At 50.4% G+C, this 15323-nt stretch overlaps 3 protein-coding genes across 3 annotated transcripts; 1 reads left to right on the top strand and 2 right to left on the bottom strand.

The window, feature by feature from the left end:
* ETH_00021635 (uncharacterized protein) lies at positions 1–4484 on the bottom strand (the record flags this gene model as incomplete). The annotated part of the gene is made up of 14 exons (XM_013372915.1): positions 1–105; positions 318–380; positions 545–586; positions 785–883; positions 1003–1257; positions 1359–1604; positions 1840–2065; positions 2532–2628; positions 2883–2997; positions 3208–3285; positions 3379–3442; positions 3701–3778; positions 3877–3929; positions 4191–4484. The coding sequence occupies 14 exons, from the start codon at positions 4482–4484 to the stop codon at positions 1–3; spliced, it is 1815 nt and encodes a 604-aa protein (XP_013228369.1).
* A 1043-nt stretch (positions 4485–5527) lies between these two features.
* On the top strand, positions 5528–8124 carry ETH_00021630 (plectin, putative; the record flags this gene model as incomplete). The annotated part of the gene is made up of 4 exons (XM_013372914.1): positions 5528–6028; positions 6231–6317; positions 6804–7718; positions 7900–8124. 4 exons carry the CDS (start codon positions 5528–5530, stop codon positions 8122–8124), a joined length of 1728 nt encoding a protein of 575 aa, XP_013228368.1.
* Positions 8125–9054: 930 nt separating this feature from the next.
* On the bottom strand, positions 9055–12451 carry ETH_00021625 (transmembrane domain-containing protein, putative; the record flags this gene model as incomplete). The annotated part of the gene is made up of 7 exons (XM_013372913.1): positions 9055–9323; positions 9571–9796; positions 10142–10338; positions 10617–10812; positions 11167–11394; positions 11637–11834; positions 11987–12451. The coding sequence occupies 7 exons, from the start codon at positions 12449–12451 to the stop codon at positions 9055–9057; spliced, it is 1779 nt and encodes a 592-aa protein (XP_013228367.1).
* Between the last annotated feature and the right edge of the window lie 2872 nt (positions 12452–15323).

Genomic DNA, 15323 nt, shown 5'->3' with positions numbered 1-15323 from the left:
TTAAAACTCGGAGCTCCGTTCTTGCGGCTTGGCAAGCCGACGAGCATATTCTCTGACCTCGCTGACAGTAGCCACAGGCAGACCAGTCTGTCTCGCGACAAGCTCCTGAGGACGATAATTAAGACAACAGGTAGTAGAAACAGACAGTACGTACTTCGGTAACAACCGCAGTAATGGTGGCAGTGCCCTGGCAACAAGGCATGGACAGTGCAGAGGCAAGTGATATTGTAACAAAGCAAGAAGCGCGACAGGCGCCACAGCAGCGACGAAACACGAGCACCAACGGTTGCACAGCTTCAGTCACAACAGCAACTCACATTCAATCGGTTGTCATTAAGACATTCAGGAGCCTTCCTCAGCACCAGCAACGCTTCAGTAGCCTGGCAAGCAAAACTCTTATTGCGTATACCTGAATCCCTCTCACATTCATACTTTCACGTTGGCGACGAAAACATGTATCTTGACACGCAAGAAACAGTGAAAATGCCCCTGTAGGGAATTTATAAATCTTCCCGGATGCGTGAGTTGAGCATTAAGAGCTTACCTCCACAACACAGCGAAGACAAGTGCAGGAGAAACCGTAATTCTGCATCGAAGAAAACCGTAAACTCAAAACACCAAACCCTAAGCCTAATTCCTCTCCCTGATCCCTTAAACTCAAAACACCAAACCCTAAGCTGATTGCTCTCCCTAATCTCAGAAGTGCAAGACACCGGTTGATGCAGTACTGCAGGCGAAGCGACCTAGCCTACAGGAACCGTCTGCCTTGAACCTTAGGCCGTACCGCCTGCAGCATCTGGCGGCGCTCGTGAAGAGGTAGGGCCTCGTCTATGTATGAGACTGTCACTTCTTCTCCGTTCTTGATCGGCCTTAAAGCCCGAACCTGCAAAAGACTCCAAATATCATAGAGCATGTTTCCAGCGCCTAAAAGTTCTGGCTGCCCACCGAGCACCTGTACACTAAACTCTTAGCCAGGAACCATCAGCCACTATGATGGCGTACCTCTAGAGCCGGCTTGCTCAAAGGGAAATCTGACTCTGCATTCGGCCAGCAACTGTGATTTGTCATGGACCCTAACTGGAATAAACCCCAGCCTATGAAAGGCAGTAAAGGGGCTCGCCATGGGAGCCTGAGAGTTCCTGCAGAATCAGCAGCGAGAATCCCTACTTCAAGAGACCCCGCCGCGTCTTCCACCTCCACTTCACAGGCTTCATCCGCTTCACTCCAGCGAGTTATTTCGTGCACTTCTTTCAGCAGCTACCAAACACGCACATGCCTTTGATCATGAGTCATAAACTCCAAGTCATGAATCATAAAGGCCAGAGCAGCAGTTAAACTACGTGACTGCATCAGCTCACGAGGCCTAGGATATGCTCGGCGTTGGCGTCCTCCGCCGTCACATTTTCCAGCTCATCTCGGAGCCCTTTGTGTGGCACTCGCACTAGAGCCTCCTCAGTTAATTGCAAAGCGCCGAGTTGGGAGTCCTGGCTTTGAAGGCTGGAAATGAGGGTATGAACCACTGGACAGCGCCACTTAAAGGCCAGGAGACGGTTATTAAGAGGATGGGGGAATTCCACATCGAGACATACGAGGGCGAATGTGCCCTGAGCGATCAAATAAGAGCACCGAAAAACCCTCTGCCCACTCAGGCGAAGCGAAAGCGGAAACGTCGAGATGCACTTGCGGCTGGCGGTAGTGCTGCAGAAAACGCAGTCATCGTCACTGCCTTCAGGAAATTGTAGTTAGCACGGCACACCGGACTTCGGTTTTTCGCATGGCGCTATGACTAAGAATAACTAAGCTGCAGTCCAGCATTTCGTATATTTTTCGGTTGCCGACCATTAGTTTGGAGTAAAAGTCCAACTGGAATAAGGTCTCAAGGTCGCTTTCGTGTGGCATAGTTGCTGATACTCTCAGAGCAGGCTTCAGGGCTTTTGACAGAAGATCCAGGGAATCCTTCAACAGGGCCCTCCGACCTTCGACAGTTTCAGTCTCGGGGTTCGTCTGAGCCCTCAAGCCAACAGGAGTTGTTTCTTGGCTGGAACAGGACTGAGCAAGCGATTCCCTGCGAGCCAAATTACGAAGGCAAAAGGCTTACGGTCTTGATTGTATAAGTCAAGCAGGAGCACAAAGGGATGGGATGAGACAATGGGTGGAAGTGCTTAAAGAAAATTAATACAATGACAAAGCACAACGACTAAACTATAACAAGAATGTTAGACAAATGCACATGGATACACGAGCGGCCACAAATAAGTCACAAAGGAGAACCATATAAATAGAGAAGCCACAGCAATGGCGGCGTGTGAAACGAACAGAAGACAACAACGCGCAATCGACGGAGGCAGAGATATGCACAAAAGAATAGACCCACATACTGCAGAGCACACAATAAGACGGAGCAAATGACAGAGTGAGTAGAGAACAAATACGAATAGCTAGCATATATGCAGCGCGTTCCGGAATGCATCCAATAAAGCAAAGCAGATATGTAACAAAGATAGCGGCACATTAAAACATGGGAGACTCACCAGGGAGCGGAATAGAACTGCAAAAAGGGTGTCACAGCCTCTGAGAATTGGCGACCCTTGAAGATCACCTCAAATACAACGTGCGCCACGCAGAGACCTGCAGCAACAAACCTGGGTACAATATTCGTGATGCGAATCAGAAACTCTGCACCGTGAAGTCTTGTCATGCATTGTTGAGTTCAAAAGTTATAGAGAGTCCTCCGGCGAAGCCAAACAAACTCCCAACCATAAGCAGTGACACTTTTACACCCAGCCGTGAACCCGGTCGGAACCTATACAGACAGCAATCCAAGATGGAAGTGGCCTCAAGAACCTCAGCCTCAAGCCCTAGGCCAAGAAATATCACATTACCTGCCATGACAAGGCCGTCATGGTGTCGCCGGGCGTGAGACAGAAAAAGCTGCCAACTGTTAGGCTCCCTAGCTTCCACGCAAACCATTCGATGAAGAGTTTCGCAACGAGCGTGCTGTTAAGAAAGCAGATTTAAAAGCGCAAGCATCCCACCTAGACACCCATCCTGAAGGCGGCTTTATGACACTCTTCTAAAAATTTACACCCAGCAGACAGACCGACATTTTACACCACGGCAAAAAACGCACAGAAACGTTTCACAGTTATGCCGCAGCCTAGTGTTAAAAGTTTTAATGCTGGAAGTTCTATTTACGAGTATACTAACCTGGCGGCATTGCTGAGAGCAGAAAACCGCCCCGCAGTGTGCCTCCCCGCATGGCACTACAGAACCCAAAACAAGCCCCTGAATCATAAACCCCAAGAACCAAACTGCACTAAAGCTTGTGACCTATGTAAACGAAGTTAAATGCTTGGATGCTTTTTACTTGTGACTCACCGCCCTCTGAAGAAATGAATCAGGCAGACACTCCAGCTTGGCCACTGAGCGATGCCGGCCTGCCCTGCAGCAGCAGCAGCTTCTATTTTGCACCTCAGCCAAGCATGCTGCGATCAAGGGGCGAAACTAAACTGGCTTGCCGGGGTCAAAACTGGAATGTCAAAGGGTTTCTGGAGGGCACCTATGGTTTAGGGTCACAGCTGCAATTTAAGGGCGAGTTAGGGGAGACAGAAAACACACAAAAACATCCAAACGCATTCATGGGTACCTCATGCCGCATTGAGTATTCAAACATAGGGCTGCACTTTATAATATCACCCACTTAGTTAAAACATGCCTAATGGAGTCTTTCAGCGAGCCCACAAATCTCAAGCAATTTTCACATGCCAATCCACAGAGCCTGAAAATACACGCAGACCCTTAAACACAAATTGTAAACCCTATAAATCCATGCTAGGGTTCAAAACACACCGTTTATGCCTTGAGCTTTTGACTGACCGCGAAAACTCGTGCTGCACTGCAAGTAGTGGACGGTCTTCCGTGTAAATTACCTGCGTCCAAGCAGGTGCACTTTACGGCACAAAGCGTACAATACAAAGGGCCGGCTTGAAGGCTTAATCATGAACACATTCTGAGTGAACCAACAATTCCGTGAAGTCGTGCATGTCTAACTTAGACGCACAAAGCTGGTTATGTGGGAAGTTGCGATGCGAACTCTACTCGAAACGAGAAGCATAGCTAGCTGCACCACCGAACCGCGCTGCTGGCCACAACTGGTCACGCTACCATATGCTTTGCGGGCTGTGCCTGACCTCCGCTGTCTGAATAGCCTCAGAGGCAACAAGAGCCTTTCCTTTCTTTGGACCCAAATATTCCACGTGAACTTTGGGCAGTTGCAGCTCCGGCAGCTGCTGCTGCAGCCGGTGTGCCTGCTGCCGTCGCTGTTGCTGTTGGTCCTCCTGCTGCCGTAGTTGCTGCTCTTGAGATCCCGTCTTCTGGTTCTGCTTTTCCGGTTGCTTCTGATCCTCCCGCTGGTGTCGACCTCTTTTTTGGCGGTTTCGCCGGTGGCTTTGCTGCGGGCCCTCCGGGCCCTCCCCAAATGCCATTATTCTACAAAGGCCAACAATTCGCCAAAAGCAGTGATACCTCCGCTTTCACTGCCCCAGCTGCTGTTGTTACTGCTGCTGCGGGGGAGAACAGTGGGACCGCAGCGGCTGCAGGTCGGTGACATGAGACGTTGAGCTGCCTTCGTGGCGCTAACTGCAGCACCGGAAACTAGCAAATCAGGTCTTTCAGTTGTAGAGCCAACCACGCGCCAGTAGGTGAAGCCCTTCTGCTGATCCTGTCGTTGGTTACGGACTCTGAACCTGCATATATCAAGTAAACAGAACAAATATCCGGAAACTGATAAGTTGATATTCCGCGTCATTATTTCTTGGCCTTGGAGGCAACTTCACTGGCATCACGGGTGCTTGTGGCTCCCAGAGCAGCGGCAGCGTAGGAGACACGGGTGGGCACGTAGAGTTGCGAAACACTCCAGCTTTAAAATAAGTGGATGAATTGGCTACAAGAAACTTTACAATAGTCCTGGGATGCTGTGGTTAGACATTGAGCTGTACCCATGCCTCCCTAGTTCGTGACAACCGGAGCAGCCGAGAGGTTTGCTAGCATCTGCGCTTTCTTTCAATGAATTCTTTCTCCATTATTCTTTTAAAAATGGATCATGTGCTTCTAAGTGTATTTTTGGGACTCTGGAGCTCAAAGCTCAAACCCTAGGCTCAAAACTGTGAGAAGTCCCAGTATTACTGGACGCGCCAAAGGGAACACTCAAGCTGTGTCTTGCAAGTTTTGTTCTTCACACACGTTTGCCTCCGGTATTCTCTTTGAAGACTTGCAGCTGCATAGCAGCTGCAAGACTTGAATTGCCCTCGAATCTCCTGAGGCTGTTCTACAGTGTATACTGTGAAGCCTCTGAGATCCTCACTCCTCCAAATCCCAGAACCAGGAACACATGGGTAATGTAAACTCCCAAAAGCACTAAGCGACTCGTCTGCTTGCCGGCAGCGCCAAGTTTTCCGGCGTGAATAATTGCTTGGCCTAGTTTCTTCTTCAGTCTACGGGTTAGGTTCGGCGATTTGGCGTTAGGATAATGGAGGGAGACCCAGAGTTTCTGTCGCGTCTGCAGCAGCTCGGCTCAGAATACAAGCGCCTTAAGGAGCAGCGGGCGGAAGCACAGCAGCTAGCTGAGGCCCTGGAGGCTCAGAACAGCAATCTAGTTACAGCTAACAAAGAGCTAGCTAGCCAGCGCCAAGAGCTCCTTTCAGAGAACAAGACATTGATAGGGAAGCTCCAAGCAACAACACGTGAGAAGTCCCTGCTGCAACAGCAGCTTTTCCAAAGGGAAAAACAGCTGCAGGAACTGCAGCAGGAGCTGCAGCAGCAGCAACAGGCAACGGCAGCAGCAGCATCAGCAGCAGCTGAAAAGGATGCAGCGAACCACGTGCTTCGCGAGGCCAATGAGAAAGCAACAGCAGCAGCTGCTGAAATTGAGAAACGGCTCGAAGAAGCTCAGCGAGAAGCTGCTGCTTTCCGGGCGGAGGCAGAGGAGCAACAGAAGCAGCTGACTGAAGCAAACACAAAACTTAACCTTGTAAGCCCAACACTCTAGACCTTATGCGGGAAAGTTTCGTTTCATATGCAAGCACCAAAGCATAAGACGGACTCAAAATTGGAGAACCAGAACTACAGAGTCCTAAGTACTGAAAGTCAAGGGCTGTTGGATCACTACAGTGTTCATGGCCAAGTGCTCGTGGTCTGTGTTATAGTTCTCAGCATATGAATTTGTCCTGCAGGAGAACAAAGAGCTTGCAGATAAGAGTAAAGAGTTGAATGACAGAAACAGAAATCTCCAGAAGAAGAGGCAAGAGCTTGTTGAGCAGGTACGTAGATTATACAGTGTACACTACGATTCTTCCACCCTCTGCGGCTGATCTCTAGCGATAAACAGCCAATATGTTGGATGAAATACGGATAAATAAGGGTGCATGACTGAGGACTGAGCCATGGAAATTCATGCTAGCACTTTACACAAGCGCGCCTACAGCTTGCACTGGATACAGCACAGACGCTCTTTAAAATTCTTCACGTACCATGCTTTTTTGAGCAGTGTCTACAACGCTACTGAGGTACACAGAACAATAGTCCAGAGCGACTGAAATACACATGGGAATTTCTTATCAAGTAGCTTTATGATTCAACGAGCAAATGCAAGCAGTTGCCACCATAGGCCGCGTCGCCGCCTAACATACTCTCATCGAAGGCCTCATATTTTCAGTGAAAATGCTTAGGACATTCATACGAGAAACCCACTCTGGACGACATCTAAGTCCACGGGTGGCTGCTCGTTCTTTGGGGTTTACCTGCAGGTCAGGACCCTGGAAGCGTCGCAGCGACGCAGCGTTGAGGAGCAGCAGCTACAACAACAGCAACTACAGCAGCAGCAGGAAGAATTACGGTCACTGAAACAGGCAAACAGATCGTTGCTCACAAAGAGTAAGCAGCAGCAGGAGGAGAGACAGGAAGCGCTAAAGCAACTAAGGCAACAGCTGCAGGAACTGCAGGAACAGCAGCAGCAGCAGCAGGAACTAGTTGAAAGACGCACCCAGGAAGTTGCTGCGGTAGAAGCGCAGCTGCTTCAGCAGCAGCAGGCCTCCGCAGCTCAGACAGACCTGCTTCAGCAGCAAATAGAGCAGCAGCAGCAGCAGCTCAGGGCTGCCCTGGCGTCAAACACAAAGGCAGTCGATGATCTCAACACTGAGAAAGCACGTGCAGCCGAGGACCGCATGCGTTACGAGATGCAACTGCAGCAGATGCAGCAACTGCAGCAGGAAACGGCGGCGGCAGCAACAACAGCAAATGAAGAACAGAAGGAGGCAATGAGCAGAGTAGAGGCGCTCTGTAGTGAACGTCAGTTGGCGTACGAACATCTCGAACCGCTTTTGCGACAAGTGCATCGCGGCAGCAGCTTCTGTAGCAGCAGCAGCAAAAGAAGTGACAGCAACGGCAGCCAGCGCAGCTGCAGCGACGACGAAGATGGTATAGAGGGCCGGCGTAACGGTGCCTTAGCTGCTGCTGCAAGGCGCGCTGCTGCATCTTTTCTGCGCCTACAGAACGAACACGAGAAGGCCTGTAGGGAGACAGAGCACCTGAGGCATCAACTGGAGCAGCAGCAACAGCACGAACACAGATTACAGCGGGAAGTTCGAATAGCGACGGAAGGAATTCAAAAAGCGTTGCGAGAAAAGCGGGAGCTGGCTTCGCAGTACATGTCACTTGCACAGGTATGCTTAGGGGTAGGCTCATTTGAGACTGAGCGCAGCTTTAACAATTATTGTCTTTGAAGAGGATACATAAATATAAAAGAGCTGCATACATTGTGCCGTCTACTCCATAGTGTTTTTGGTTATGACTTCTCGGTTGAGGACACCGTGTCTACAGCTGTGCGCTGCTGTATGACGGCAGGGGCTGCAGCAGTTGGCTCAGCAAAGCGAATCTGTCGCGGTTTGTCCTTTGCTAGCGTGTCTGGATGAAAAGCAGCAGCAGCAACAGCATCAGCAAGGAGCCTGCCTGCTGCCAGTTAGGATGACATCTGCGAATTCTCAAGTGCACGCAGCACCAGATTGGGTTCCCCCCTCGGCCAGGACGTCCACTGCTGACAGCTACGCAATTGGCTCTCCTCATGAGTAGGCCTGGAATTTGGTTTGGACTTTCCAGCTGCAGCTGGTTCTTTTTCCAGTGAAACAGACACTGCAAAGCTGCATGCTTCAGCAACCGGCTGACGCAAGGAAAACTCATAGGAATAAACAACGCGCAGGAGACGAAGCCTCTAGCAATGTCGCCACGATCTCTGTGGCAAAGCAGGCAGCTGGATAAGTGGGGACGTAGGTGCGGTAGCATTTCTAAAATGCCTTCCCTGGAGAGCCAAGGGGCTGCATCTGGCATGGCATCGCATTCAAGGCCTTCTATTTGCATACCTACGTGGCCACAGGCCACTAACAATAGCTGAGAGACAGACTGTCGGTGCCACTACTGTGCTGTCCTCTCTTCGAGTCAAAACAGTTCAACCAGCGAGTTAGCAAGCGAAAAAGTAAGATGAAATGATGCAATTGTTGTTGCAGCACTTGTGAGCAGTGAATGCCAACACAGGATGCCGCGGCTGCCGCAGCACAAAAACGTGGCCCTTCCTACTGGACCATTCTTGGGAGCAACCATTCCCAGAAGCAGCTGTAGCACCTTGTGCAGGAGCAAGAGCAGCAGCAACGAAGGCTACTCTGTCTTTGTCTCCTAGTGCCCTGGATCGTTGCATTCAGCCTCTCAGAGGCATTGGGGACAATGCACAGCCAAGCTCGAACCACATTTGAATAAAGCTGTCTTGAAAAAAGCTGCCTAGCTAGCCACCTGTAGAGCCTCCCTTGCTACGAGTGGAGCTAGTCCGGCTTCGTCAGGTGCCCGTATATTTAGACAGGGGCTGCCCGCTAAGACATTCATTCACTCCGGGAGCGACAAGCTGCCCCTCCTAAACGCCGAATACTTCGTGGTTGCGATGGCTGCTTCTTTACCGCCTTTACCGCCCTTGCAGCCCACTAGAACGGCTCCTCTGTATTCTAACTTGTAGTGCTATTTTTGTTGTGGCTGCCGCCGTACGCCAGTGGAACTGCGGCTAAAGGCTTCCGCCCTTCTAGGTGATGAGCGCAATGGGGTCGCGTCACTGTTGCTGTCGTCACCTCCTACGAACCCCTCGGCAACGGCGTCTGCTGAAACAGCAGTTTCTGTATCTACATCCCCCATTCGCGTGTGTCTCCTCCTGTCCTGCGCATCCTGTTCGTCCTGCTCGTCCTGCCTATACTCCTTTTCTACTATGGTGTTCATCCTCTCCTGGTCGCGCCCTGCGATGTCAAAAGAGCAGAGAATGCACAAATAATAAACTAGAACAAAAGGAACTGATACACGATACTCAGGCACTACATCTAACGGCTCCGCAGAACAGACGATGCAGAGACGAGAAAGTTCTGGTCGCATATCAGCATTTACGGACAATGGCAGCTCATGTAAAACCCATGACTTGCCCAACTAAAGGCAGTTGACGGATTAAGAAGTGGGGTTTAGATACAGAAATTGCCTGCGCAGGCTGACCGTATGTGAAATGTAGCAGCCCGTAGAGAATGAAGGAGATGGACCAAGGAATGACAGTGAGGAAGGCAAGCGCAGCAGCGAGAGCGTCTGCATTGCCGACGCGTAGTTGCTCAGGCATCTCTGACACCAGCAGAGTTGTTCGGAGATAGCCAAACGAATGCTCGGCCAGGTAACCAACCAAGGGGGCCCCCAATATGGCTGCACCACTTCCCTCCACAGCCACTGTCTGCATGATGAAAACACACACAAATCTCCCTGGCAGAAAGTATTCCGCATATGGACAAGATAAAAAATGCTCGCCAAGCATATTCACGAGCAAGCACGCATTGGTTTACTGTCACAGCGCCACGCAATTACACATTGCCCCTGTGCCCCAAAAACAACAGAGAACGTCTCAGCAGCACCACTAAAGCCGATGCACGCGCCATCTCGTAAGAAAAGGTGTAGTTAAATCACAGCGTCCTCAGAAGCAAAGGCCAGCCCTCACTACAAGCCTTCAAAAATTCATGTGAATGCGAATGCAAGTGAACAATGCATCCTGAGCGTGTTTCGTGCACACTTCAGTGCTTACAAGGGCAAAGACAGTAGCTTTGTGATTCGGGCGAACGACGTCCGCAAGAATTGGCCGGTTGACTGCAACGCCAGCCATAGATGAGAGGCCGACAAACAGGGCGAGAAACATGAAAACAGTGAAAGAGGTTTCCTCTTTGGGGACCACGACGTACGCAATAACCAGCAGAGGCACGCGCACAGCCATCGCAAATTGGCCTGAGTAAAAGGGAGACACAAGCACAACCATAGCGCATTGCTCCTGCTGACTTCTCAAGCAGAGGATATAAACAAAATATAGGTAGGAGACAAGCTTTACAAAACAGCAGGCAAAAGAAAGAGAAAGAGATGAAGACGCAAAAGTGCAAACAGATAAAGCAGAGCCAACATAAGGTAGCAAAGACCAAAATGATATTTTTTCACGCAGTTCCGCTGCTTGAAAAAATATCATTGCCTTCGAAGACTTCCAAATGCTCATGGAACTCCAAAGAACGTACCAACAAGAGGCCTCCCGTGCCACGGTGACCACTCGTAGAGTTTATCTCCTAGAAGCCCCCCCAAGACGCCGCCCACAGCAGAGCCAATAAGAAGGGCCCCCATGATGTAGGCTGCCTTGAGGTCAGACATGTTGCAGTACTGAAAGAACATCGTGTTGAAGCTAAAGGCCGACCACGGGATTGTGCCTACCAAGCCCTAAGACAGAAGAACCGTAAAACCCATAGCGGCAACATATCGAAGGCAAAGAACACCCATACCAACAACGCAAACGCAATACGTGCCAATCAACACACAAAAAATAAAAAGGGATATGGGGCTGTACACACGCCGAACGAAAAGGAACCTCGTCCTTGCAAAAAAACTGACACAATTAAGACATCCAAATTTCAAAACTAGGATGACTGCTAAGTTAAATACGTCTCCTGGTGTTAAGGACCTGCAAACTCGTATTTCCACCCTATGATCTGTTCACAGAGGCAGCAGTATGGGAGAGGCCAGTCACCACCTAGCGAGCCAACCAGCTAGGTAAGTGGGGATATCCTGGCATACCTCAAGAATGACGATGAGAACGCTGGGCGTGAAAACGGATTCGCTGAAGACCGCCTTCAGGAAAGACGACCACGTATCTGGCGACTGAGACACCGAGCCTGTGCCCCCCGAATCATCCATGCGGGGTCTTAACACCCGTCGCCGAGGGATTTCCTCCAAAATAAAAGATATTAACACCCCGAGCAAGCAGCTCAATGCACCCACGCAAATAAAACAAGCGCGCCAGCCCTGAAAGCAACAAAACACACGCATGCAACTCTGCCCGAAAAACTATGGATACACTTGGATATCCATAGAGACGCGCATCATACGAAGACACGTGTACACACAAAAATGCATGTCGCACTTAATGAAACAAATGCACTGTTGGACCCAACAAACAAGCATCTACGAGAAGCCTGAAATATCGGCCCTTGTCTTCCTGTTCGATCTTCTAAAATTCAGAGTACACTTCGGGTGAATATATATACCTTGAGGGCCCCCATTTGTACTTGCGCAACTGTAGTTGTTACTACGCCTCCTACGAGGCGACCCATGCTTGTACACAGCTGAACAAGGCCAAAGGAATAACCCAAACTCCGCCGGCGTGAGGTATCTGCCAAGATACTTTGCGACACAGGGCCTACGCTGCCTAAGAAGACCCCATTGAGAGCTCGAAGCAATGCCACCTATACGCACAGTTACAGAGACACCCGCCTTCATCCCCTGGTCAAGTACTTTTCCCTAGCACCACGACTGCTCAATCATTCGTTCACTGCCTGGCGCCGGCCTTTTAGCCTCTGCTGCGGAATACAACTGTCGATTTTGGGTTAAGCGTTACCTGCCAAAACTCCGAAACAAGCCCTAATGCTGTAGTGATGATGCCCCATGCCGTGGTTCCAAAGACTAAGAGCCACTTCCTCGAATGTCTATCTGCGAGATATCCCCAAAGAGGACAGAAAATTGAAAGGCATAGGGTTTGAGAGAGGGTGATGTAACCAAGAAGAGAGGGGTGGAATCCCAAGTCGCTCTCCAAGGCTCTGAAAGTGGCTGGAAGGAGCTGGTCATCACAACCGTCTAGAGCCGAAGAGACATTTACAACCAGCACCGACCGAATCTTGAGCTCATCATGAGTTCGGTATTTATCTCGGCCGCCCTTTTCTTTGCTTGGATCCTTCCTCTTCTCTTCAGCTGACTTCAGACGGTTCCTCTCTGTTGCAGAGTCTGAGCCAGACTCTAAACTCACTTCCCCCCCGCCTAACACCTCCCATGTTGGTTTGTAATCTATGAAGGGCTCAGATGCCATTTTACCTTGCCGCAGGCCCACAGGCCACGGATTGTACGCACCCGACCTAATGCATGCAGGGAGTTACCCGCCTGCTGTTACTGGCGCTTCTCCTTTTCTTGCTGCTCCCGTTTCCGTGGATGGGGTAATTGACGAGATGTTGTTCCACCTGTTTATTTGAGTGGTCGTTCCTGAGGGGATACCTGCGTTTCTAAATCCGTCCACGGTGGAGTTGCTGCTGCTGCTTGTGTGTGTCCTGTAGCTGCCTAGCGCGGCTTCCTGGCAGCTGCAGTATGATCGTTCCCTGCAGGTTCTCCGTGAGGGCTAGGCGACATACTATTCATCAAGCTCTCCTCAAAACCGACGCCATTCACGCAGGGAAGATGACTCCAGAGAGTTAGGAAAGGACGAATAAGGGAGTGCAACTTCTCTGCAGAGCTCGCTGCAACGAGCACACCCTCCCAGGGACAAACGGCTTAAACAGCCAAATTGACCCCTGCAGGTTGCTGCTGAGTGCTGAAGAATGTAAGTTTGAAATAGATGAGACCGAAAAAGGCAAGGGAGCGACGTAATCTTGGACGGAAGGCTGGTATTCATTTCATGAAGACCAGACTAGCCAACCCAAAAAGAGAAATGAGGGCAGCTTCTCGGTCACAATATGACGAAAAAGAGCAACTTCAGGGCATACGTGAAGCATGGGAGTAAAACATACCGCAGAAGAGAGAAAAGTAACAAAAAAAGATGAAGGTATATGCTGCTTATCCTGTCGAGCAGCCTCTGTTGGTGCCTGAACACTTGTCGATGCTGTTGCGCGCAGCGCTTGTTAAATGTGCTTATGTGACTTTGGCCGCTTTAATAGCAATTTTTAAACTTAGATAAAATTTACCCCACTTCACATGGGAAAAACATGGTAGAGCAACTTGCGCATGAAGCCATTGTTGACCACTCTGAAATGGGCAGCCCTGGCAGGCATAGTAGAAGGGAGGGCTGGCTTTTAATGCGTTGCATTGCGTTCCATAAGTACTCGTTGTTTCTATTCAGTGAAGCTCAACTGATAGTAATTTGCCTGAATACAGCTGAGAGTTTGCTCTATTTTGCTTTCGGCTTATCGTCAAGACTGGATGGGCACGCACAACTGCACAGTGGCCATGCTAGAGCCTAGTTCTCGTCAGAACGGGTCCATCTGCAGAACAGTTGAAGCCTATTATAGTTTTATACATACTATCAGACGCATAAACCTTCCCCTCAAAAGAAGTATAGCATCCATGGATGGAGAACACTTGACGCAGAAGCGGGGTACATGTACTATACACAAAAAGCAGTGGAACCCAGTGCCAAAAAGCAGGAAAACTACTCAGCGCAGTAAAACTGCAACCCTGTATACTCTGCCCCCAGAAGAACACTCAATTTGTTCAGATGCAGCATTTCGTGGCCGTTGAATGTAGCAGCGCTTATTGAGTCGTGATAGAATAGCCGCTGCGCCCCTTAAGGACCGTATCACTCCAGTTCGTATTCTGACTTCCTTTGTGTTTGTATGCTGCCACTGGCCCTTGCTTTCTGCAGCGTTGGGATTACCAATGGGCCGCCTTGCGGTGATAGCCTGCGGCGACACACTCGCATGACGAGATGGGAGTGCAGGCACAGCTGGAGCAGCCTTCCCTTCTCCCGGGAATCCCTTTGGGTGATGACGGCCTTTTTGTTGGCTTCCCTAACAACTCCTACGCCTCTCAACCCTCTTCTATTCACCTCCAACAGCTCACCTTCGACTCAGCAACGAGCAAACACCCCAATTTACGTCCTTCCCATCCTCTTCATCAAACCGCCACCCTCAACCTTCTATATGCTCAACCCCAATTGCGCACCACTCGCATCCCTCCATAACGCCACTTCCGCGCTTCTCTCCCTATCCACTGCCACAGAGTAACACTCAACATCCACTAAATACCTTCAACACAAACCCACAAACACGCACACCAACACGCTCTCTCTCCACCGCCCTCGCATTCGTTGCAGCTAGGTGCGAGACACCGCGCGCAGCTGGAAAATGGTAGCTAGCTGCAGCAGCAGCATGTTTTAGGCTTTGTGTTGAGGTTGGTAGAGAGGACGCGCTGTGGAGAGAGCGTCCATAAGTTAGCGCAAGGCGTGGGGGCGCGTGGTCGAAAGGCTGTGTGTGGGTGGACGTGGGTTGTTTTTTGTGGGCGTGAGGGGCGTTGAGTGGTGTTGGAGAGGGGATGTTGCATGGGAAGTTGTTGGTTGAAGGTGTGTGAAGTAGAGGTGTATTGAGGGAGTGTATGATTTGCCGTCGTTCATACTGCGTCTAATGCACCGGATCCCATCTGAACTCCGAAGTTAGGCGGCGCAAGGCCCGGTTAGTACTGCGGTAGGGGACTCCGCGGGAATCCCTTTGGGTGATGACGGCCTTTTTGTTGGCTTCCCTAACAACTCCTACGCCTCTCAACCCTCTTCTATTCACCTCCAACAGCTCACCTTCGACTCAGCAACGAGCAAACACCCCAATTTACGTCCTTCCCATCCTCTTCATCAAACCGCCACCCTCAACCTTCTATATGCTCAACCCCAATTGCGCACCACTCGCATCCCTCCATAACGCCACTTCCGCGCTTCTCTCCCTATCCACTGCCACAGAGTAACACTCAACATCCACTAAATACCTTCAACACAAACCCACAAACACGCACACCAACACGCTCTCTCTCCACCGCCCTCGCATTCGTTGCAGCTAGGTGCGAGACACCGCGCGCAGCTGGAAAATGGTAGCTAGCTGCAGCAGCAGCATGTTTTAGGCTTTGTGTTGAGGTTGGTAGAGAGGACGCGCTGTGGAGAGAGCGTCCATAAGTTAGCGCAAGGCGTGGGGGCGCGTGGTCGAAAGGCT

This window comes from Eimeria tenella, genomic scaffold (assembly GCF_000499545.2).
Source record: "Eimeria tenella Houghton genomic scaffold, Eth_scaff111, whole genome shotgun sequence".
NCBI classification, from domain to species: Eukaryota; Apicomplexa; class Conoidasida; order Eucoccidiorida; family Eimeriidae; genus Eimeria; species Eimeria tenella.
Note: the sequence above shows the minus strand (reverse complement) of the source record. Positions and strands in the feature narration are given on the sequence as shown.